This window comes from Phyllostomus hastatus, unplaced genomic scaffold, assembly GCF_019186645.2.
Source record: "Phyllostomus hastatus isolate PE091 unplaced genomic scaffold, TTU_PhHast_1.1 phas_scaffold_755, whole genome shotgun sequence".
Taxonomy (NCBI): Eukaryota; Metazoa; Chordata; class Mammalia; order Chiroptera; family Phyllostomidae; genus Phyllostomus; species Phyllostomus hastatus.
The window spans coordinates 4,480,953-4,506,388 of record NW_025334039.1 but is presented as its reverse complement, the minus strand read 5'-3'; the positions used below and the strand labels follow the sequence as shown (position 1 = coordinate 4,506,388).

The 25,436-nt window shown below is 41.7% G+C and overlaps 1 protein-coding gene across 1 annotated transcript in view; it reads right to left on the bottom strand.

The window, feature by feature from the left end:
- The window catches only part of ALDH1L2 (aldehyde dehydrogenase 1 family member L2), a 49,571-nt gene that overhangs the window by 6,263 nt on the left and 17,872 nt on the right, over nucleotides 1-25,436 (bottom strand). Inside the window, exons 7-21 of the mRNA XM_045826611.1 lie at nucleotides 24,650-24,784; nucleotides 23,145-23,270; nucleotides 22,217-22,308; nucleotides 20,101-20,248; nucleotides 13,808-13,927; nucleotides 13,110-13,237; nucleotides 11,271-11,421; nucleotides 9,851-9,921; nucleotides 9,669-9,774; nucleotides 9,343-9,430; nucleotides 8,769-8,862; nucleotides 7,283-7,382; nucleotides 6,558-6,656; nucleotides 4,411-4,576; nucleotides 1,181-1,286 (exon numbers count right to left, since the gene is read on the bottom strand). Of these exons, the coding sequence (XP_045682567.1) occupies nucleotides 1,181-1,286; nucleotides 4,411-4,576; nucleotides 6,558-6,656; nucleotides 7,283-7,382; nucleotides 8,769-8,862; nucleotides 9,343-9,430; nucleotides 9,669-9,774; nucleotides 9,851-9,921; nucleotides 11,271-11,421; nucleotides 13,110-13,237; nucleotides 13,808-13,927; nucleotides 20,101-20,248; nucleotides 22,217-22,308; nucleotides 23,145-23,270; nucleotides 24,650-24,784 (1,730 nt within the window). The remainder of the gene's footprint in view (nucleotides 1-1,180; nucleotides 1,287-4,410; nucleotides 4,577-6,557; nucleotides 6,657-7,282; nucleotides 7,383-8,768; nucleotides 8,863-9,342; nucleotides 9,431-9,668; nucleotides 9,775-9,850; nucleotides 9,922-11,270; nucleotides 11,422-13,109; nucleotides 13,238-13,807; nucleotides 13,928-20,100; nucleotides 20,249-22,216; nucleotides 22,309-23,144; nucleotides 23,271-24,649; nucleotides 24,785-25,436) is intronic.

Below are 25,436 nucleotides of genomic sequence, written 5' to 3'. Positions count from 1 at the left end.
GACTGTTGAGATGACACAGTTTCACAGTATCTCTTGCCTATTTCTAGAATAATAACAAGCATAACAATGGCGACACACCAGTAGCAAACACTTACTTAATCCTTAGAACAATCCAAAAAAAGTAGCTACTATGAATGACTCAGTTTTACACATAAAGAAACCGAGGGACAGAGTGAGGCAGGTGTGGACTCAGGACTGAGGCTCCGCACTGCACAGTCCTGCCTTGGCCCCTGTGATTAATCGCCCGCACCCTTATCTTCTCCCCCACTAGATAGATGGTAAGCTCCTTGAGGGCAGGAATGGCTTATCTAGGTTTATATCTCCAAAACGTGGCCCCTAATATCTGTGGGTTTAACACAAAGCCTACCTATCTTATAGGGGAATTTAGAATAAGGAAATGAGGGTAGCAGGGCATCCTTGAATCAGTTTGTCAAAGTTCACTCACTATAGCTTCAAGTCTTCCAAAATCTCTTATCATATGTCTATTAAGGACCACAGATCTTCTGATCTGTGAACTCTTAAGATCTTCTGAACTCTATAGTCAGTGTTTTTTTCCACCTTTTTTATCATTGGTGGAAGGAAAACTAAAACTAGAATTCAGAATTTTGTGTAGTATATACCATGAGTCTATTGTATGAAATATTCTTATATGAGCTTAGTTACCGCATGGCCTTCTTTGATATGATGAATACTTTGGAAAGTTTCCTGTGCTGTAACAAACCAGTATATCATTTACAGTGCATTACACAGCGATTGTGGATATTTCTATAAAAAGCTGAGTATTAGGCTTTGGAGGGCATCATCCTCTAGGAAGGCAGCAGACACTCTTTCTTAGAGAAAATCAGATTTCGCAGATGCTGCCTTCCTAGGGATATAAATGTGAAAACTAGTCCTGCTATTCTCAGTTATTTATCTTGTTCCAGAGACATTTCAAATATTGACTGTACAATAACTAAAATTTAGTCACCTGAAATCTCATGTTACCATTAAATTTAAGCTAAGAAGTAAAAATACATTTCAATCTATATTAATTAGTCCTCTCTTCTAATTATTTAAGTCAACTATTCTTATGGTACAGAATGGCATGTTCACTGATTTTATGCTCTGTATAGAGTTCAATGGCAGAAGGGAAAAAAACTTATCTAGTCAAAACTCGTTAAATTGTGCCTGCAGAACATACCCATTTGGGAATTTAGAAATGACCATAATAGGCCCAAAGGACTCCTCTTTGGCGAGATACATGTGGTCTTCCACATCTGTGAAGACAGTCGGTTCCATAAAAAAGCCTATTTGAAAAACGGAGGAGAAGAACATCAACATTAGGGTAATTTTCAATACAGTTCTCATTTAATTACATTATACTTTTTTTTCTGGGAAAAAAATCAAGAAGATTTTCATTTTCCTACTTGGCATTAGCATTCCTAAGTTTTTATTTTCTTAAATGTCTTTATTACAAAATTTTCAAATATATGTAAAAGTAGAGAAAATAGTATCATGAATAGTAAAATAAACATTTATTCATGTTTCACTATATTTGATTCATTTTTCTGTGCTGAAATATTTTAAAGAAAATTCCAGAGATTACAACTTTGACTCCAAAAGTATTTCCGTACAAATCTGGAAAAAATAAGGACATTTGCATACATGCCGCAATACATTATCACACCTAACAAATTTATGGTAATTCCTTATTCTTAATTATACTTTAATTTCTGGTTGTCTAGAAAGACCTCGTTACAGTTGATCTGTTTGACTCAGGATTTAAATAAGTTCTACACATTACATTTGGTTGTTAGATTTCCTAAGTGTTATCTATCTATCTATCTTTTAGAGAGAGAAACATCGATTTGTTGTTCCACTCATTTACGCACTCATTGGTTGCTTCTTGTATGTGCTGGGACGAGAGATCAAACCCACAACCTTGTCGTATCGGGATGATGCTCCAACTGAGCTACCCAGACAGAGCTTTAAATATCCTTTAATCTAGAATGTTTCCGCCTTATCCCTGCCCTTTATTTTTCATGCCATCAATGTGCTAACAGACTGAGTCACTTGTCCTGTGCAATATGAGGTCTGTTCCAAAAAAGTCCAACCATTGTTAAGATAACGAGAATGCGTGACATTGATGTAACCCGGCAGCCAAGGAGAGCAGACTGGAATGCGCATGTGTGAACAATGATGACTTCACTGTACTAATCAGTGGGGGAGGTAGACACCTTTGAGTGAGCATGTATACTGTGTGGCTGTCACATTCAAAATGACTGAGTAAAGCAACGAATCTGCATCAAATTTTACATTAAGCTTGAACATGCCTCTGCAGAAACTATTCAGGTGATGCAGAAGGCTGCAGCTATGGGCAACTGGTGATCGGCAGCTTCAACACGACAACACGCCCACTGTCTTGTACAGAGTTTTTTGGCGAAACATCAAATCACCCACGTGACTGAGCCCAGATTTGGTGCCCTGCAACTTTGGGCTTTTCAAAAAACTAAAATCACCTTTGAAAGAGAAGAGATTTCAGATTATCAATGAGATTCAGGAAAATGTGATGGGGCAGCTGATGGCCATTGGGACAACTGGGTGAGGCCCCAAGGTGCCTGCTTTGAAGAGGACTGAGGTATCACTGTCCTGTGTACAATGTTTCTTGTATCTTCTTCAATAAATGTCTCCATCTTTCATATTGCATGGCTGGATACCTTCTGGACAGATCTCAGACAGATTGTGCATTTTTAGATTTGTCATTGATTCTTTGGCATGATATTTAATGTGCTCTTCTACCCCTGTATTTCCTGTAAATGGAAAATTTGACCTAAAGGCATGCTTAGGTTCAGGTTAAACACTTTTGGCAGGAATACTGTACAAATGATGCTGTGTGTTAACCCATTGCAACCCACAGGAGACACATCACATCCAGCTGTCCTGCTCTCGCTGATGCGATGTGGTGCTGAGTGGTGCTAAGGGGTTCTGAGTGGTGACAGCCTGACCTCTCCATTGAAACATTGTGCTTTTCTTCTTGTGACTGGCCAGCAATCTGGGGGGTGACACTGTGGCACCTTCCAAATACTCAGGCCCCCATCAACATTTTACCTCTTCACTTTAGCCTCCCTGATGATCATTGCCTGGATCAACGATTTCATTCAATTAGGGATTGCAAGTTGGTGATTTTTCTATTCTATCATTTTTTTTTCTAGATTAATTAGCAGGGATTCCTCTTGGGGGGCGGGGGAGGGGGGAGTCTCCTTTATCAGCTACTCAGTTATCCAGACATTTGGTTCATACAGAAACACAGAATAAGTGTTGATTTTTTTTCCTTCTAATTACCAATTTTCCCTTCTAATTGCCAAGAATAGGGTATTGGTGCACAATCTGCCTACAGGAGTCAAAAATGAGTTCTTGCAGTTGTTCGTCTTTTTCTCCTTTTTGGTACCATGACAACGACCCACTTGCTATCTCAGTCACAGGTACTGCTTTAGACAAGAGGAGTGAGTCCTTCCCTGCTGTGCTGGCTAAGGTGAAATCTCACAGTGCCAGAAATAAAGACCAGCAGCTCCTGAGTAACACAGGTATCCATTACACCTGTTTACTGTGCAGCTGAGGGTCTGTCTTACCTGTTCTGCCACTGGGTTTTCACAGCCTAGGAAAGTGGTGTATGCACATTTCATCCCATTTTACATGGGCGGCTCAGAAAAATTGTGTTGTCCAAGGTGCCACAGCTTATTAGTGGCCAAGCAGGATCTAGAAATTGATTCTTCTGCTTTTGAGGCAGGCTGGTGTTGCTATAAAGATTGTTGCCATCTAGTCCAATTTAAGAAGCCAGGCACCCCTTACATTGGGTTGGTCAGAAAGTCCGTCACATTTTTCCCATATGATGGCTCTAGTCGTGCTTAGTTGTCTTTAACTTCATTTGAAACAATTTTGTTAGATTTAATGCATGCTGTCATATCAGCATGCATTAAAAAAACTTATCAAAATTGGTGAATTACTGTGCAGCTATTTTAATATTGAAGATGGAAGAAAATGCACAACATTTTCGGTATATTATGCTTTACTATTTCAAGAAAAGTAAAAATGCAATTGAAATGTATATTAAAAAAGATTTGTGCAGTGAAGGTGCAGAGAAGGTTTTGAGTGACTGATTGAACATGTCGAAAGTGGTTTGCAAAATTTCCTGGTGCTGTTGACATTTGGGCCCAATAATTCTTTGCTGTGGGGCTGTCTTATGCACTGGGAGACGTTGAGCAGCGCCCCTGGCCTCTACCCACTAGAAGCCAGTAGAGGGAGACAGCTGACATACTCAGAATATCCAAATCAATAAAGTTATCGGTGAAAATGAAAATGTGCCTTTTATTTTATGGAAAAGACTGTGGGGACCTTTCAGTTAGCCCAGAACCCCCCCGGAGGCGGCCTTACCTGGCCTCGGAACTCGCCGCCCCCCGTACACCAGGACGGCGCCCTCCTTCACGCCCGCCTCGCAGTACTGCAGGAGCTTCTCCAGGTGGGCCTTGTGGTTCTGGGGCCCGTGATCAGTAGATCGATCAAGCGGATCGCCGATTTTCATCTTTTTAATTTCTTCCACCTGTATGTTACCCAGTTCGCAAAACACAATCGACTGTTAATGAGAATAATGGACACCCTCGACTGAGCTTCTACCGCGTGGTGGGTGTTACACTAAGCTGTTAAAAGCTGTGTGGTCGTTTAGTCTTCAGAGCAGGACTAGAGATGGGTTTTATTATTTCCATCTTACAGATGAAGAAACTGAGGCTTAGAGAGGCGACGTGCCTGAGGGCATGCAACCACCCAACACTGTTGTTTTTCTGACTTGAAAGCCTCCACTTGGCCCTGGCTGACGTAGCTCAGTGGATTGAGCACGGGCTGCGAACCAAAGTGTCGCAGGTTCGATTCCCAGTCAGGGCACATGCCTGGGTTGCAGGCCATGACCCCCAGCAACCGCACATGGATGTTTCTCTCTCTCTCTCTCTCTTCTCCCTCCCTTCCCTCTCTAAAAATAAATACATAAAATCTTAAAAAAAAAAAAGAAAGCCTCCACTTGTAACCACTGATTCTAACTGAACATAAGCAACATATGCTATTTGAAAATTATCCTGAATGTTAATCCACTAAAATGGCAAATCTGATGTTCTGGGATTTTTTGTTCATACAGCATACTTTTCTTCTTCGCGACCACAGAATTTCCAATGGCCACATTGTTATCTTTTTTCCTCTCCCCAGTATGGCAGGCTGCCCTGGGGACATTCTCATGGCACGGCCATGGCAGAGAAATTGCTAGAATGTTCTGATGAAAGAAAAACCATCTTTACTGAACAATGCTCATCACCGACATGTCTTTGTAATCACTTCTTGTGCACCTCAGTTATCTTAACCTATTTCTGCATTTTCACGTGTGAAGTCCCAGCCTAGTAAGAAGAAAGAATGGGAGTAACCCTGACCCCACAGGCCCATGAATTGGAACTTAGGCCTGGCAATAATCCCTCAGAAGAGTACCTGTTGAACAACTGAATGAATGTAAGTCGCATGAGTACAAAACTGATACAGTAAACCCTCGACATTGTTGGTCTCAGCATTTGAAATTCAACAGGCTAGAGCTGTGAGAACCCACGACACGAGGTACTGGAACTGTTTTACTGAGCCACAGAACTGAATTACACGGATGTTTAGGAGGCAGCCACTGCTCACCACCTGCCTCTCCCTCTGACTTCCTTGTTTTCTCCTCTCATCGAGAAAGAATGTTTGCCTCTTGGGGGGGTGGGCTGGGGAGGTGGGCCTGGGGAGGGGCTTGGCTCTGCAAAAATGCTGGGTGCTTGCTTTTCAAATATAAACAACTCAAAATTACTATTACCATCGTAATGATATCATGTAGCATAGTTTAGGGTTTATTTTAGTCATGGAATTCATCTTAATAGTTCTGTAAATAGCTTTTAGTCCCACAGTTATACAATCATGACCAATCTGTAGTAGGTATCTGTGTCTGTCTCTCTCTCTCATCTGTCTTAGTGGAGGAAATGGTATCTGCCCTGTTAGCTATGAGCTGAGGATTGGTAAGGATCTAGCAGCGTATAGTTCATTTCAACGTAGGGGTTTAGGAAAACCTTCCGTGTCAGGGTTTAATACACCATAAATGCAGAGCATGGTATAACCACAACAGCTCTTAAGGTTTGGTTTTTTTTTTACACAGACCTATAACTTTTTACTATGAAAAATTATAAACACATATAAAAGTAGACAAATAATATAATAAAACTCCATATACCCATCACCCAACTTCAACAATGACCAATTCATGGCCAATTTATTCCTCTCCTCGGTGCCTCCCCTCCCGCGGAGCAGGAGGGAAGCCAAGTCTAGACATTATATAATTGAACCTATAAATATGTCAAAAAGTAGCTCTCAAAGATAAGGACTGTGTTGTTGTTTTTTTTTTAAAATATATATAACCACAGTATTATTATCACACCTAAAACTTCACCAAGTCTCAGAGGTACTTTTTGAGTCGAAACGATTCCTGCTGGACTGACGGGGCCCATTTAAAGGAGCCTTACCACTCTGGTCACGAATTCGTCGTGGATGGATTCTTCCACAAACAGCCGCCCTGCTGCAATGCAGTTCTCTCCTTTGTTGAAGAACACGGCTCCCATGCCCTTGGGCAGCAGAGGAGAAGAGGTTGTTAGCGTCACTTGGGAAGGTGGGCTTGTCCGAAAAGTGCAGGCACCGAGCATCAGGTGCTGTTGGAAGGTAGCAGGCAGCACGAGGGGTCCCAGAAAACCCTTGGCCCGCTTAGCGGTGAGAGCCGCTGGGACTACTCGGTTCTGACCTAGTGTGCTTTTAGGGGTGTTGGGTCTCCTGTCCCCATTTTGGTCCATGAGCACTTAAAAAAAGTGTGTAAAAAGGAGGACATGCCACCAAAGACAAATTTTGTGTTGCAAGAAAACCTAGATTGTTCTATAAATTCAAATTTTGCTTTTGAGATTTATCAATTTGTATAAATCATAAATGTTCAGAAAGACTCCCTGACTCCCAAGATTTAAAAACACCTTAATGAGACAGATGATAAAGACGTTATTTTTAAAAATTAAGTGTTCTGAGTATTCTCAAATCTAAGCACAAAGAGGATAATTTCTATATGACTAGGCAAGACTGAATCTTGCTTTAAGATTTCTAACAAGCAAGGAGGTAAATTTTTTTTTGTTTATTTTGTTCTGTTTTATTTTATTGAAATGTGTTTTAGAAGTAGGCACCTATTTAGTTGGACGTGACATACTCTTACCATTCGCACGGCTTTGTCAAGTTCACAGTCATTGAATATTATAAGCGGGGATTTGCCACCAAGTTCAAGGGAAACTTTCTTCAAGTTGCTTACAGCACAACTAGAGAAAAATAAATGGGAAATGAACATTTAGTCTCTCCCTCTGCCTTTTTGTTGTCTGTCTCTCTTTCTCTCCCTACCATAAATTACCACTTGATAAGGAAAACATAATTGAACCCTGGCTGGTGTGGCTCAGTGGATTGAGGGCCAGCCTGCAAACCAAAGGGTCGCCAGTTTGATTCCCAGTCAGGGCACATGCCTGGGTTGCAGGCCAGGTCCCCAGTGAGGGGCACATGAAAGGCAACCATACATTGATGTTTCTCCCTCTCTTTCTCTCTCCCTTTCCCTCTCTCTGAAAAAATAAATAAAATCTTTTTTTTAAAGAAAAACAATTGAGCCTTAGAAATACTCAGAAACTTATACAAAAACAAAGCATGAGTGGTAGAAAGGTGGAAATTGTTGAAACTGGGTGGTGTGCACATGGGAGTTTGTTATGCTATTGTGTGTGCTGTGTCTATATTAGAAATTTTCTGTAATAAAAAGTTTTGTTTTAAATTCTGTGGTAAATGATTAGAGATCCTCATAGGTAAATTCAGATTTTTTAGGTATAAGAAGTTTGGTTATAGGAAGGCCTGGCAAAGAATTTAGCCCCAAACCAGATTACTGGAACACTGGGGGAAAATACAGATTTTTATAAGTATATTGTTTATTTTCCCTTTCTGACAAAAGCATTATTTAAAACATTTTTAAAATGTAAAGAAATGCACAAAGGCAAAAAAAAAAAAAAACACAATTCCATGGCTCACTAACCATTGTTTTTATCATTTTGAAGTAGTTATTTCTGGTCCGTGTCCAACCACAGCCTTTGCCTTATTTAACATAGTTGGGAATCGCCCAATACATACAGTTTTATACCTTATTTTCTTTTCCACTTACCATTTTAACAACACTTTTCAATGTTATTAAAATGCCCCGTGGACACGACTGCACAGTATTCCTTTATGTTGACATACTTCAACCACTGCCTGCTTTTGGACATTTAAGGTATCTGTAACTTTCTAAAAATGAATGTTACTGCTTTTTAGAAATTCATTCTATTCATAGTCCACATTTGTCGTTGACGTGTCTTTTTGGGTTCTTCCTTATGCTCCAAGATAGTTTTGGTCACAGATCTAGCACAGCAAATGTTTTGTGCTGGGTTGTTAAAACTACCAGCAGGGTGTAGCATTTCAATATGGCTCTAGTTTTATTGACTGCGGGCTTTACACGTTGGAAAGTATTTTATTATATTCAAACCTTTTAATACCCTGCAGTGATAAGTAGATTTCTCTTCTAAATCTGATGTGGTTTTTCTCCCTCCACAAGCCCCTATTCAAAGAAGCAAAAGCTACACCCAAAAACCTGGTTTAACAGGGTCTGCAGCAAAGTGACATATTCAAATGAATACCTCTTCATGATCTGTTTGCCGATAGGAGTGGAGCCAGTGAAACCAAGTTTGCGGATATCGGGATGTTCGGAAAGGCGCTGTCCCGCCACGCCGCCTGTAGAATCAGGGAGTCAAACACTATTTCAAACACGGGTCAAGTTCTGATGGCTGGGGTGGCTTTGAATTCATTGAGGGAGATGGCTAAGCTCTCATTTCAATCCTGGTTTTACCTTTTCTGTATTAATTATAAACTGACAAAATTCTAATGATATTCTTTATGCAACTCCCATCCTCTCCCAAGATGGGTAAGCTTGGTTTTTTCTTAATCTTCTAAAATAGGTTTTAAAAATTGAAATGGGCCACCTCAGGGTAGTTTTACACTGCTGTACAATTTCTGTCCCTCCTGCCCTGCTCGTACACCATTACATTTCCATTTTAAGACTTTAGTGCATGGGAAGTATATCCTTAAGTTAACTGTTTGGTAAACTGTCTTTAGCTTTAATGTGTAGTTATAATTCAGGACTGTCTGGAGTGGGAAAACAGGCCCTCAGCTCCCCCTGTACCATTCATTAACCGTAGTGGAGTGGGTCCATACCTGAGCCTGGGATGATGTTGATTACCCCCTTTGGAAAACCTGCTTTAACAGAGAGCTCTGCAAACTTCAAAGCAGTCAAGGGCGTGACCTGAGCAGAAGCAGACAGCAATGACCTTCTTCAGACATCGTCCTGTCCTTTAGATCAAATACCCAACTTTCCCTCTATGACTACACTAGAGTTAATTTTTATTTTTTTTCTTTTCTTTTTCACATAATTGCAGACTTGCAGCAAAGTTGCAAAATAGTGCAGAGCATGTATGTCTCTGATGTTAAGTAACTAATAGAGAGGAGGAGAGGTTGCGCCGGGCCCCTCCCTCGCGTCTTACCTGCGCTGGCTTGAGCACTAAGGTATTGCCCGCTGCCAAACAGGCGGCGCTCTTCCACGCCAGCATCATCAGCGGGTAATTCCAGGGGATGATAATGGCACAGACACTGCGAGGAAGGAAGACGACATCCTTAGTTGTCTCAGACTAACACAAGTGGCTCGGAGATGCTTTCTTGATCTTACCCAAGTGGTTCCTTCTTGGTGAAGGTCAGGTTGCGATTTGGACGGGCCTGGTTGATGGGAATTGTAGAGCCCTAAAAAACAAAAAGGTCGGCCCAGATCGGTGTGGCTCAGTGGGCTGGGCATCATCTCACAAAGCACAAGCTTGCCGGTTCGATTCCCAGTCAGGGCACATGCCTGGGTTGCAGGGTCGGGTCTGGGTCCGGGCGCCAATAAGAGGGTGTACAAGAGGAAATGGATCCTTCTTTGAAATGAGTAAATTTAATCTGCTCAAAGTAGGTTAGAGATTTAAGGATACTATAGGTAGTTTACATTTTTTTCTTTAAAGAAAAAATTTTTTCTCAAAGAATTTTCTGACACTTGTTTTTCCTACCTGATATGAAAAGGTGGTGTTCAATTTATAAGAGATATATCCACACCAAGAAAGGAACTATTTCTTTATTGAAAGAATGGAATCACTGGAGAGTAAACACAATTTTAATTGATTCACCTCCATTCCAATTTCTTAGCATGGCAGAGAATGTTAATTGCCTGTTCAATATTCATTCTCTTCTCTCTCCTTAATAACAGAAACTCGACATTAATGATGGGGATGGCAATATGCCCAGATAAAAAAAAAAAACTGTTTCCCGGTTTTCATAGCAGATGGGAAAGGTCAGTGGAAGATGTAAGCACAAGGCATTGGGAGGGGAACGCTCTCTCAAGTAGGCTGACTCAGCTCACACAAGTGCTCTCTTCCCCTTTTCCCCACGCCCACTCCTTCCTTCTCCCTGCTCGGAATGTTGCTGAACTGGCGGGCACTGCAGAGATTATCGTGAGTCTCTGAGTGGCATGAATTCTGCTTGATGTAAGCCCGACCTTTCCCTTTTGTAGCCCCAATGCCAAGGGCAAGTATGGTTGCCATTTGCCATCATACAAATGTGCCATCTATTTTTTATAGTAAAAGGAAAAGGAAATATGTATTGTACCCATGTCTTAACTTTTTTTCTTATACCTAGCCTGCTTAGCCCATCTATGTTCACTCTCTGACCTCCGCAGGCATTTGAGTTTGCAATCCCTCCATGGTTCCAGGCTCCTCCCTGTATGTCTATCAGATTAGATGCCCTCCGGAGAAATTACAGTTCAAGTACGGACAACATCACTGGACTTCAATTCAGAAAAACTTTGAGTTCAAATCCGAGCTCCGTGGTTTACTTACTACATTCCCATTGTAAGTAATTCACTGTCCTCAAGCCTCCGTTTCCTCACCTGTAATAAGGGGTAGTAGGTATGCACCCCCCTCAGATGACAACTATAAGGATTAGGTGAGAAAACCTGCTTCATAAGGGGGGGGCCCTGACACAGTGTCTTTAAAAACGAATAAATGGTCGTCCCTTTTCCTTTTGGAACAATCTGCATGGAGACACACAACATTTGCACCCACCTGAATTTTGTCACACCAGCCAGCAAAATATCTGAATGTCTGCACAGACATCCCAATGTGAGTCTTCAGAGCCAAGGTGTACACGGCGCCCGAATCGAGGGCTTCGATGGTCGCCAGCTCTTCCTGGTTCTCTTCCAGCAGGTCTGCAAGTCTGTATGGTCAGTGGGAGAAACCCCCCGGCAAATATTAATTGAGCCCCTATGTCGTATAAGGCACCGTCCTAAGGGCAGAGAATTCAGAGGTGAACACCAATGGACCGGGTCTCTGTGTTCATGGAGAATATGGGAAGACAGATGTTAAATAATGTCATAAATAATTTGTTTCGAGAGTTGCAAGAGAAGCAGAGGGTGTCAGAAGCCTGCACGTTCACCTCCTAAGTGGGTGAGAAGTAGAAGAGTGATGGAGGCCAGCCAAGGGGATCAATGTTAGGAGACGGGGCGCATGTGCATAGCCCTCGAATATACCGGGAGAGGCTGGAGCGCAGCCCCCAGCCGGGGAGAATCTGCGAACTGAACACATGAGGATCTCCGGCTGGTGCAGAAATACTTCTGCACCGATCACTAACGGAGGAGGACATGATACAAATGGATGGAATAAACTACAGACACCACAACAGATTTCTGCTTGGTGTCCAGTTTCTATGGGAAGATAAGTGTAGGACTCTCGAATCACTAAGACAGAGTCAAAATCCATCTTTTTTCTCACCTTTGCTACATGTTTTCCTTTAGCAGTTCTCTGAGCTGTCCTCTTTGGACCATTCCAAAGCCAGCATGAAATCCCCCCACCCCAGTGCTCCCTCCAGATCCTCAGCTATTTGGCTGCAGTAAGGAGAAAACTTAATTTATGGTAGAATTGAAATTTTCTTGACATACTCAGTTATCAATGTATAATACACTTTCCAGGTCTCAGTATTCTCCTTCCTTGCTTCTGTTTCCTCCCCATAAAGGAGATTGAGAATTTGCCTTTGAAAACAACAGGGTGCTGGATATTCCCCATTTGTTGCTGTTTTTCCATGCTCCATCCTGCTCTGCCACCTGGGAATATGACCTTCATAGACTTTGTCCCCTGGCTTCCTTGCCCTTTCACTGGGCTGGGCCACGGAGAGTCCAGTGGGCGGCGCCCCCAGAAGACTCATGAGTGAAAAGCAAATTGGTTGGGGATCTGAAACGCCTGGCTGCCTCACAGGTGGGCTGGGGTTGAGCAGCTTCTGTGTCCCCCAACCAAAAGCCAGCATAGCACAGTCTTCTCCTATAGCTTTAGATTTTGCCAGATGTTGTAACAGCCGCTTCCTCTGTCCCTTTGGACCTTTGAGTAGTGGTAGCTGCCCCCTGTTGCTCACCCTGGGAACTTCATTATCCCTTGACCTTGCCCACATCTTGGCAAATAGTCTTTATTGAACTTCATTTCCACCCTGGATGGTATGGCTCAGTGGATTGAGTGCCAGCCTACGAACCAAAAAGTCACTGGTTCAATTCCCAATCAGGGCACATTCCTGGATTGTAGGCCAGGTCCCCAGTTCAGGGTGTGCGAGAGGTAACTGATTGATGTATCTCTTGCACATTGATGTTCCTCTCCCTCTCTTTCTCCCTCCCTTCCCCTCTTTCTAAAAATAAATAAATAAAATGTTAAAAAAACTCTTAGTTTCTTACTGTGACTTTGACTGATACAAACAATAATACAAAAGTCAGGAACTCATATATATGAAATTTTATATGATGTAAGTAACAGAAGACATGTTATATAATAGGTACATATTAGAATGTTTTGACAAAGTATTTTAAATCTTGGCAATGTTAGTCAATATCAACATTCACAGACTTGCGTTTTAAGAAAACTTACCTGTACATCAGTCTTCCTCTTTCTCGAGCATTCATTCTTCCCCATTCACCATTTTCAAAAGCATCTTTGGCTGCTGCTACTGCTTTATCAACATCCGCCAAAGAAGCATAGGATACTTTGCATATCGTCTATTTCAAGGTGAGTAGAAATAGGTTAAAGTGTATTTTATAGCAAGATATATGGACATGCTCCTTAGAATTAACATTACATTATAAAATCCAGAGGATTTTATGATGGAAAACCAATACCTCTGGTAATGAACAAAGAGAAACGATTTTAACGTGAAAATTGTAAGCCTGAAATTTGGTGCTTCTCGTCTCACACTGTGTTACGGCAAGACACATTTAGGAAAACTGGAACGATTTCCTCTAGTGTCTAGGGAAGCCGAGTTTCTTTCCATGGGCTTGCGAAGTCTGAAATTTTCCCCCACATACAGCTTTATGTGTAGGTGTGCCTCTGATGTGTACACATATCTGTTTAAATTTGTCATGCATATGCATTCTCTAAAATAGGTTACTATAGTTAACAGCCAGTACCAGAATTGAGTAGCTGAAAGGAATGCACAAAGCACATTTATATTAAATGCTCAGAGGCAGGGTGAGAGAATAAAGTAATTCTTGAGACTGTCTGTTTTACTAGTGTGTTATAAACCAAAACTCCACGACTCTGGTCACGGTGCTCACTGGGTCGCTACTCACAGAGCCGTCTGTTGGGTTGATAGTGTCGTAAGTCTTTCCATCCTCAGCATCGGTGAACTGTCCATTTATGAAACACTGATAGGGCATTTTTACTGTCATTTCATTGACCTCCTTTGAAACCTGAGAGAGAGGATTATGGTAATAGATTCAAAGGATTTCTGTGCTTATCCATTTGATACTGAATAGCAATAAAGAAGCTTGTTCACTTTTTTGCATGTAGCTGTTCAGATCTCCCAACATCATTTGTTGCAGAGGCTATTTTTACACCATTTTATGCTTCTTCCCCCTTTGTGAAATATTAATTGACCATAGAGACTTGAGTTTATTTCTGGGCTCTCTGTTCTGTTCTATCAGTCTATTTGTCTGTTCTTACGCCAAGGAGTGGATCAAAAAATGGTGGTACATTTACACAATGGAATACTAAGCAGAAGAAAGAAGGAGCTTCTACCCTTTACAACAGCATGGATGTAACTGGAGAGCATTATGCTAAGTCAGGCAGTGAAAGACAAATACCATATGATCTCACCTATAAGTGGGACCTAATCAACAAAGCAAACAAGCAAGCAAAATACAACCAGAGACATTGAAATAAAGAGCAAACTGACAGTGACCAGAGAGGAAGGGAGAGAAGGATAATAGGGGATAATATGGCCACCCAGGAATGTGTATAAAGGACCTATGGACAAAGCCAAAGGGGGTAGGTTCAAGGAAGGGAAGTGGGGATGGGTGGGGCGTGAGGGGTGTGGTGGGGTGAAAATGCAGACAACTGTACTTGAACAACAAGAAAAAAGAAAAAAAAAGGAACTTGTCACTAATGCAGAGAGAGAAGTGAAGTCAGCAGGATTCAAATTCCTGCTGTCCAGAAGCAGATGTAAGATCTGGGCCTCAGGACGCGCAGGTTGGCTACTGAGGCAGGAGGTCGGCATCTGTGATGACTGAAGCTCTGGAGGCTGGGCCTTTGTAAAGATCTGATTTTCTTCTGGACGCAGATGAAACAAAGTCAAAAGACCTCCAGATAGTGGAAACACCACCATCTAGTGGCAACATCTGCAGAGTGCAGCCATTGCTTCCTTGTAAAGCCACAAAATTGCCTTTATCAATAGGTTTCCTTTTACGCGGCTGCCATTTTGAGTTCTCTTTCCTTCTGTTCCTCCTCATTTTCCCTTCCTCTCTCTTCATATGTGTTGCCTGCATTGTGTTTATGTAAGATATCATGAAGGAAACGTCCTCTGAACCAATGTCTTCAGTCCTTGCATGCAGTCCAATTTTCTAAAGTGATCATTCAGGGACTATGCTAAGTATTTTACATGCATTATATGTAATTGCATTCTCTCAACACTCCCATTGGGTGGGTATTATCAGTGTCCCATTTCACATCTGAGGAAACTGAAGCTTAGAGAAGAAGTTCCCACAGCCAGTACTTGGATTTAAACCTAGGTTAGTCTGAGTCCAGAATTCATGTCCTTGACCAGATGATGCTAAACTGTTTGCCAGATTTACCTAACTTTTATTTATTTTTTAACATATAGGGAGGATTTATTTTAAAGATTTTATTTATTTATTTTTAGAGAGAGGGAAACGGAGAGAGAAAGAAAGGAAGAGAATCAACGATGTGTGAGAGACACATTGATCAGTTAGTTGCCTCTTGCACACCCCTAACTGGGCACCTGGCCCACAATCCAGCCATGTGCCCTGACTGGGAATTGAACTGATGACCTTTTGGTTCACAGGCCAACATTCAATCCACTGAGCCACACCAGCCAAAGCAACCTAACTTTTATTTTTTAAAAAAAGATGAGAAGTACTTTTGGAATAGTTAAAGACCTCTGGAAATCTGCTCCTTTATAAAAGCAATGAGAACATTAGAAAATATGGTCAAACTTATTTTTCTCAGAACTCTGGAAAGAAATCAAAGGCTTGTAAGAATCTATTTACTCAACAAAAACAGCTGAATTTTTCTAAAAACAGTGATCTGAGTGGCATGTTAAGTTTCTCTAGTCCCGTCTCTTTCCTGACAGCTCTGCAGTGACTTGAAAACCAATATCCTTGCAACTATGGTAGCATGAAAATCAGCAGCCTCTTGGCCACTGGAGGGGGAAATGGGTCTGGAGCTCTCCAAAAGCTTCATCCTTAGAGAGTTATTACTATTTAGTCTGGAAGCTCCCTAAAAAGCTTCATTCTCAGGGCCTGTCTTTATTTGACTTGACTTAGAGCTAACTGTGCACAGACAGCCTTGTGCCCAGGGCATTTGTCCAAAATAATCAGTGGCAATTGTTTAACATGGCAGCTACCCGAGGCAGCAACACCAAATGGAACTAACAGATGGGTGGTCAAAGAACTTAAAAGGAAAAACAGGCATGAGATATCCATAGGAAGCTTTAAATGCTCTGACACATTCCTGGAAGGCCGGTATATGTGCCCAGGAAAGACCTGAGAAAGACCTAATCTTTTACCTATAGCTGACTTGATGCCCTGTGCAAGCAGGAAGTATGTAAAGACTAAGGTAGAGCTATAAACTGCCTGCTGGAGCTTTAAAGCTATACTCTTACACACAGAGTCCCTCAGTTGAGGCTTGAAGACTTACTGGTTAAGGAAATTTAAAGAAATCTATGTCCAATCATTAGCTGATTATGAAGTTAACTGAGCAGAGACTTCAGTGGTGACAAGCAACAGACTACAGGCTTTACAGAATCAGCCCAAGAAAATTACAAAACACTGAAAAAGCAGCAACAACAACCACCAGCAACAACAACAATCTCTGTGAAGATGTGTGTGTCAGGGTTCGGGGGGGAGGGAGCTAATTTCCCGAGCTACCACTCTTATTTAAAATGGCTGGTTTTCCACAAAAGATGATAAGATGTCCAGAAACAGGAAAGAAAGGCCTGTACATGGCAGAGGTGGCAGGGAGATAGTCAATGGAAACCAGCCTTGTAGAACATGAAATATTGAATTCATTAGACAAAATTTTAAATAAGCTTCTAGAAATATGTTCAAAGTACTAAAGGAAACTATATTTTAAAAAATTGAAGGAAGATTAATGAGTGATGTCTCACCAAATAAAGACTATCAATAAAGAGCTAAGATTCTTTTTTAAAGAACCAAATAGAAATTCTGGAGTTGAAAATTGCAATAACTGAAATTTAAAAATTCACTAGAGGGGCTCAACAGTAGAGTCAAGCCAGCAGAAGAAAGAATTAGAAAACTAGATAATAGGCACTGGCTGGGTAGCCCAGCTGGTTAGAATGTTGTCCCAACATGCCAAGGCTGCAGGTTCGATCCCTGGTCAGGGCACAGAGAAGAAGCAACCAATGAATGCATGTGTAAGTAGAACTACAAATTGATCTCTCTCTTTCTCTCTCTCATATCAATAAATAAAAATTACAAAAAAGAAAATAAAACTAGACAATAGGTCAAAAGAGATATCCAGTCTGAGAAACAGAAAGGAAAAAGAATAAAGAAAAATGAACAGAGCCTCAGAGGCCCATGGGACACCATAAAAATGTCCCAACACATGCATGGGAGTCCCAGAAGGAGAGGAGGGGGTAAAAGGGGCAGAAAAAATATCTGAGGAAATAATGGCTGAAAGTATCCCAGATTTGATGGAAAACAATAATATGCACATTTGAGAAACTCAACAAGTCCAAGTAGTATAAACTCAAAGAGATCTATTCTTGATGCATCATAATAAAGTGGTCAAAAAATAATCTTGAAAATGGAAAGAGAGAAGGAACTTATCACATAAAAGAAATCCTCAATAAAATGAACAGGTGACTTAGTTCTAGAAACTGTGGGGGTCAGAAGGCAATTAGATGGCATATTCAAAGAGCTGAAAGAAAAAGACTGTCAACCAAAAATGTAATTTACAGCAAAAATATCCTCCAAAAACAAAGAAATCAAGTCATTCCCAAATTAACAAAAACTGAGAATTGATTGCTAGTATACTGCCCTTCGAAAAGTACTACAAGGTGTCCTTCAGGCTGAAATGATAGGACACCAGACAGTAACTTAAATCTACATGAAGAAGAAATGAACCCTGATGAAGGTAAACCCAAAAGTCAGTATAAATGTAAAAGACAACTGCATAAAGCAATAATTATAAAACTATGCTGGTGAGCTTATATAAAGATGTATTTGTATGCCAGTAATAGCAGAGACGAAGGGGTAGGGAGCAGAGCTATATTATAGCAAAGCTTTTTCATACTATTGGTATTAAATCGGTATTAATCTGAATTAAAATGTCTTCAGCAGAAATGTTCATTGTAATCCTCAAGGCAGCCACTCAGAAAATAACCAAAAATACACAGTAAAAGTAACAATAAGGGATTAGACTGGTATACTAGACACTGTCCACGTAACACAAAAGAAATCAGTAAAGGCAGATTGGAGAAACAAAAAAGGTATAAGACAAGACATCTAGAAGCAGATAAATTAGACTTAATTAAATTTTAAAACTTGTGTGTATCAAAGGGCACTATCAAAAACATAAAAAGAATGCCCATGAAATGGAAACAATTATTTACAAGTCATATATCTGAGAGGGTCTAGTATCCAAAATATACAAAGGTCTCTTTCAGCTCAAAAATTAAAAAGACAAATATCTCAATTTAAAAATGGGCCAAATATTTGAATAGACATTTCCTCAAAGAAGATACACAAATGGCCAATAAGTACATGAAAAAGACACTCATCGCGAATCATTAGGGCAATGGAAGTGAAAAACATAATGAAATACTCACACCGGCAGCTGTAACAGAAAAGACAGTAGCCAATACTGGCGAGGACCTGGAGAACCGAATCTTCCTACACTACCAGTGGGTTTGTAAAATGATGTCGCTTCATTGGAAAAGAGTTTGGTAGTCCCTCAGAAAGTCAAACGTGGAGCTATGTGTGAAACATATGACTCATTAACTCCACTTCTGAATATATACCCATGAGAATTGGGGGAATAGGGTCACATAAAAACCTTACACATGCATCTTCATAGCCATACTATTTATAATAGCCAAAATGTAGAAAAAAAATCAAATGTACATGAACCGAGGAATGGATAAACAAAATATAGTGTATTCACACAATGGAATATTATTTGGCCAGAAAAAGGAATGAAGTGATAGTATCCTGTACAACACAGATGAACTTGGAACACATTACGCTAAGTGAAAGAAGCCAGAGGCAAAAGGCCACATATTGTATAATTCCATTCATATGAAACATCTAGATAGGCAAACACAGACACAGGAAGCGAATTAGTAGTTTTCAGGGGCCAGAGGCCAGGGGAGGAGAGCAGACAATAATTGCCAATAGATGCAGGATTTCGTTTGGGGGTGATGAAAAGTTTCTGTAGTCAGATAGTGGTGATAGTTGCATAACTCTGAATATACTAAAAAACACTGAATTCTACATTGTAAAAAGGTGAATTTTATGCTATCTGAATTACACCTCAACACAACTGCTATTTTTTTAAAAGATTTTATATATTTATTTTTAGAGAGAGGGGAAGGGAAAGAGAGAGGAAAACATCAATGTGTGGTTGCCTCTCATGTGACCCCTACTGGGGGGCCTGGCCTGCAACCCAGGCATGTGCCCTGACTGTGAATCGAACCTGCGACCCTTTGGTTCATAGGTCTGCACTCAATCCACTGAGTCACATCAGCCAGGGCTACACAACTGTTATTTTTAAAAAGTTGTAAGTGTAAAAGCAAGTGCATAAAAGACATAGCATTCATTGATAGTATAGGGATTTAAATCAGCAGTCCCCACCCTTTTTGGCACTAGGGACTGGTTTCATGGGAGACAGTATTTCCACAGACCAGGGGGAAAGGGGGAGGGCAGGGATGGTATCAGGATGACTCAACTGCATTGCATTCATTGTATACTTTGTTTCTATTATCATTACAGTGAAATGGTTATACAACTCATCATAATTCAGAATCACTGGGAGCCAGGAGCTTGTTTCTCTGCAACTAGGTGGTCCCATTGGGGGTGATGATCTGTATTCGCAGCCGCTCCCCAGCACTAGCATCGCTGTCTCAGCCCCACCTGGGTCATCAGGCATCGGACTCTCATAAGGAGCATGCAACCTAGATCCCTCACATGCCTGGGTCACAGTAGGGTTTGTGGTCCTGTGAGAATCTAGTGTCATCGCTCATCTGACAGGAGGTGGAGCTCAGGTGACTACGGAGACGGGGAGCAGCCAATGCAGTTGAAGCTCCGCCTGCTCACCTCCTGCCGGGTGGCCTGGGGGCTGGGGACCCCTGATTTAAATGATTCACATGTAAACACCATAGACTTACGTAATCCACCACTAGCTCTGCTTCCTGATCTTCTCCTCTCAGTTTCCTCACGACTTTCTGGATGAAGTCTGCAAACCTGGTGGCCATATAGACATCTTCGTTCTGTAACTGCAGCCCACCACATTTCTGTCTGATCTCTTCAACCAGCCTGAAGATGAGAACCAGCTCACGTTACTTACATTTTTTAAAGTATTATATTTGTCAAGTTGCTTTGAAGTAAGACTTATGTCACTTGCTTATTTACATCCTATGAGGTCTTCTATGATAACCAGAGAAATTGATAAGACTGGGGGAAAAGATTAAAAAGCAGTCTGGAAGGACAGTGGCATTTTTTTTTAACTTTCTACATGCCTAGAAAGAAAAGATATCAAGGCAAAAACATTTTAAATCACTTGCCATGGAAGCAAGATAATAGGGTCTAATAAAATCAGTTCAAATGAAAGAAAAAAAGAGGAAATTTCCTAACTGTAAAGATTATGAAAAATACAAGTCACACTTTAGAATGTTTTCTCTACATCATGTGTAAGACACACAAACATTTGTTTGTATTACATGGCTAATGTAGATGCTAATTAGAACCACAGGTCAATAGAATTTTTTAAGTCTTTTTTAATCCTTCGATTTTTTTCACTGCTAATTTTTAGAATTAAAGCTGTTACTCGATGTTGCTTGAATAGCATCGGGGTACTAGATGCAGTAAAGAAAGCCTGCCACAGTGGTTTGGTCCTTCATTCCCTAAAAGAGATGAGGTACCTTGGTAGTGTAAGGTAGGATGTTAGGATAAGTCAGGTGCTCGAACGGGAAATGGATGGTTCCTGCACGAGGAAGAATGGACGAGCAGCTTGCTAGTGAACAAACAGTACTGACAAAGAGTACGATATTGAAATCTCTGGTTGAGCAAGGTAGAAGTTTCTGGGCAGTCATGAGTCACAGCTGAGAAATCTGTGATTTGAGGAACCGAAAGTCTTTTAAAATTTATTGTACTTATCTTTTTTAGAGGAACCAAAACTCTTGACTTTTGCTAATGATATTTGCTCTTGAGATGATTGTTTTTGTTTCCTGAAGTAAAAAAAGCTTCATAAATGAGGGGGCCTTGGTGCTGCGGACCGTATCCCCAGTGCGGAACACTGTTCCTGGTACGCAGTAAGTGTTCAATAGATTTTGTTAAATAAATGAGAGAATAAATAGAATATTTGTCAAGAACACTCACTTTCTGGAATGAAGGATTATGTCAAAAGGAGTAACATCCTTTTTAAAAAATTTTTTAAAAGATTTTATTTATTTATTTTTAGAGAGAGGAGATGGGAGAGAAACATCAATGTGTGGTTGCCTTTCATGTACCCCTCACTGGGGACCTGACCAGCAACTAAGGCATGTGCCCTGACTGGGAATCAAACTGGTGACCCTTTGGTTTGCAGGCTGGCACTCAGTCCACTGAGCCACATCAGCCAGGGACAAGAGGAGTAACATTCTTTGCTTTGTTTACTTAGTGAATGGCCAGAGTGTCAAAGAAAAAGTCACCTGTGCAACACTGTCCATGATTAGGATTCTGGTTCACTCTTCACGCCATGAAGGGCTTTCTAGGATTCTAGCCCTTTCTACTTCCTGTAAACCTCTGTAGAGAAGTTCTGACTGCAGGATTGATTCTTGTTCTCACCAGTAGCCTGACATTCCTCATTCTAGATGTATCTTACTGGGCACTTTGGGGGAACAAGAAAAGAAGGTTTTGGTGGGAAGTGTAATCAAGGTCAGGGATCCTTCTGGATCAGACTATGTAGGAAATTCCTGACTGGAACATCCCAATTCCAATGTCATACTGGAGGAAAATCAGCTAAGAAATAGGGAGACAAATTTTTAAGGGAAACAAACAATTAGAAGGGGTGCTTTTCTGAGAATATAGGAGACATGAAAACAACTCCTGGTAAGCAACAAAGCGGAAGGAACAAATATGTGTGTTTGACCACGGAAACAAACAGACCAAAAAAGATAAAGAGAAATACAGTAGACAGGTAGGATAAAGTAATAACATTCGGAATAAAGGATTTAGATTTCATTTTCAAAGTCACCGTCAGAATCCCCAGTGGAGGGGCGTGAGTGAATGGGGTGGGGGTTCTACCTGACCACATCCATTGAGCTTGCTCCAGATTTAAAGAAGTCTGTTGAGTCTTCAATAACAGGGACGTTGCTTAAGATTCCAGCCCAGATGACCTGCGAGAAACAGGTAACTGTCAGCAGGGGATGTCCCATGTAGAACCCTGGCAGAGACCAGCTAGCTCCTCACCAAACCTATTTCTTCTTCGTTTTGGACACATGGCTTGACTACATTTCTCAGCATCTCCTCAAGCTAGATGCAGCCATAAGACTGTTATCCAGCCTCAACCTGTGTGGATCAGTTGGTTGGTCACCATCCCACAAAGCCAAAGGTTGCCAGTTCAATTCCCGGTCAAGGCACATGCCTGGGCTGCAGGTTCAGTTCCAGGTTGGAAAGTGCATGAGAAACAACTGATTGATGTTTCTTTCTCATTTTGCTGTTTCTTTTCCTCTCTTTCTCTCTCCCTTCCCCTCTCTCTAGAAATAAATAAATAAATTCTAAAAACAAACAAACAAACAAACATACAAAAAACCCCCCTGTCATCTAGCTAATGAATATGAGTGGGAGTGACCTGCTTTCCAGTCTGGGCCCTTGGAAAACTTCCCTCACACAGTTCTCTGTGCTCTTTGCCCTTCTTGGCTGTCTGGAATGGAGGTGACCCCCAGGGTGACCTTGAAGATAGCAGAGCCCGAGTCCCTGAAGGACTCCACCCCTAATCCTCATGTTCCAGCTTTACCCCGAATCCCCATGCTGACCTAAAACTGCCTTGGGTTATTTATGCGGGTAAAAAATATATCTACGTACAAATGTGGGGGATGGGTTCTTATTGTAGCTAATACAAGAAAAAGGAAATACAATTCCATCTCCACTACTTCGAGTACTGATGGTACCAGGTATAAAAATGCTGCAGCTTTTCAAGGGAAGAGAGATAGCAAGGACATCACATGCTCACCTTGATGGTCTCTGCCACCTTCACCTCTTCGGCTGTGAGTTCTACCACCGATGTCTCGCCCGCTGAAAAGTACTGAGAGGCAGGGATCATTCTTCCATCCTCAAACTGCAGATTTCTCACCATCAGCTACAAGATAGCAACAAAATAAGGAGAAGAATTGAGTATTTGGATAGTTCAAAAGTGAAGATGGTGGGAGAAGAAGTCATCTATACATGGTATATAAGGAGTAGATTATTTGGCAAATGCAAACATATGGATGAGGACCACTTGCCATTATGTGTAAAAGGACTGAAACAGTATTTTAATAATGGCGGCAGAGCCCTGGCTGGTGTGGCTCAGCAGATTGAGCCCTGGCCTGTGAACCAAAAGGTTACTGGTTCGATTCCCAGTCAGGGCATGTGCCTGGGTTGTGGGCCAGGTCTCCAGATTGGGGAACGTGAAAGGCAACTGATCCATGCATCTCTCACCCACTGATATTTCTCTCCCTCCCTTTCCCTCTCTTGAAAAGTAAATAAATAAAATCTTAAAGAAAAACTTAAAATAAAATAATGGCAGCAGAAAGAAGACAGACAGTTAAATCTGTGTAGATCTGTGTAGATACATCTCAAAATGGACAATAAGCCCCTGAAGAACGGACATGTGATGTAGGTGTTTGAACTAAAACCCACTATAACTACCACCACTGCCATCCTCTGAACGCTCACGCTAGCTTGCACAGTGCTAACTATGTATGTGCTGAAGCATCTCATTTAATGCCATAAATCCTGACGGAGGCAAGTGCCACTATTATACCCATTCTACTGATGGGGAAATGAGGTTAATGAGTTTAAGAAATTTGCCCAATGCCGCACAGCTAATAAGTAACAGAGCTGGGGTTACAAACCCAGAACTAGCTGGACTCTGGAGCCTACAAGCTTAATAACTGACCTGTCCTGCACACTAGCAGAGAGTGTCTGTAATGTGGCAAATTCCCTTTTGCTCTCTCCCCAGGGGAGCTGCCCAGAGCCCGCCAGAGCCCTCACTCCCAAGCACGGGGGTGTGGGTGGGCCCCTGCCTGAGAGGCAAAGGCACGGTGCATCTAAGGAGGACCACGCCTGTCTCTTTGGATGCTCCTGGACTCCGGCAGTGGGAAGGCAGATGGATGGGATTGCTCTCTCTGCTTTATAACTGGGAAAACTGAGACCCAAAGGGGAGAAGCATCCTGCCCACAACCAGTACGTGGCAGAGCAGGGATTCACATCCTGTTTCCTGATTACATCCCAAGCTCTTCCTACTGTACGCAAAGCAGGCGGTGCAGGTCCTTAGGGCCCATCCCGGGGAGCCTTGTTCTCATCCAGGCACATGGAGCCAGCTCATCCCCAGAGAAAAATGGGGCACAGATATCTTGAGCCTCCCACATCCCACTGCAAAGCCAGGTTACCTTGTGAAAGATAGTCCCTTAATAGCTTGGGTTAGGAAGGAAACCCCAAAAAGGTATTTGGTAGGCAACCATATGGAATACTCACTGCTTTTCCATCGTTACCAAAAAGAACAAGTCCGTTTTTGGTAACAACACCAGGCTTCTTGGCACCTTTAATTTCCAGTGGTTCGCCGGGCGGCACAGAGCTACACAGTAGTGATGAGCCGTAGAACGTGACCCTCTAATAGAGAGAGCAAACCCAAGCGTGAATTGAGGAAGTTACATCTCTGAATGGGATGTACAGGCTGCACTTGCTCCAAAAGAGCTGGGATGATTGTTTATGATAAAACCAAGACCCCCCAATATGAGGGACTGAATCAAACATCTGCAGAAAGGGCACAGAGCAAGAGATGGTCTGCAGCTGTGTGACTGAAGAACCACCAAATGCCCAACATCCAGGCAACTCGAGTATATGTTTCTAGTTTATTCACATTGATACAAAGGCGCATAAGAAGCTCCCACAGATACTGCAGGCTGAAGGTGGGGTTTTGAGGGGAGTGGCCGTACTGGTGGTGTGGTGGTCAGTGAGGGCAGGTGCAGAGTCAGACACAGACTATTCCAACACAGTGGGAGTATTGATGGGAAGTTCAGGGTGCTTCGCCAGTCAGGTCATGAAAACAGGACTGGATCTAGACTGCAACCAAGAGAACTCGACACCAACTGATTTGTTGTCATCAGTAATTCCATGTAATTCCATGACTGTCCGCTCTCATTTTTTTAGCACTGTGATAGTTAACACCCACTGAATGCTTACGGCAGGGACCGAGCACTTACATGAATTGATGTATGCTAACTCATTAAATGGTCACATGACCCATGACCTGTAAAGGAGG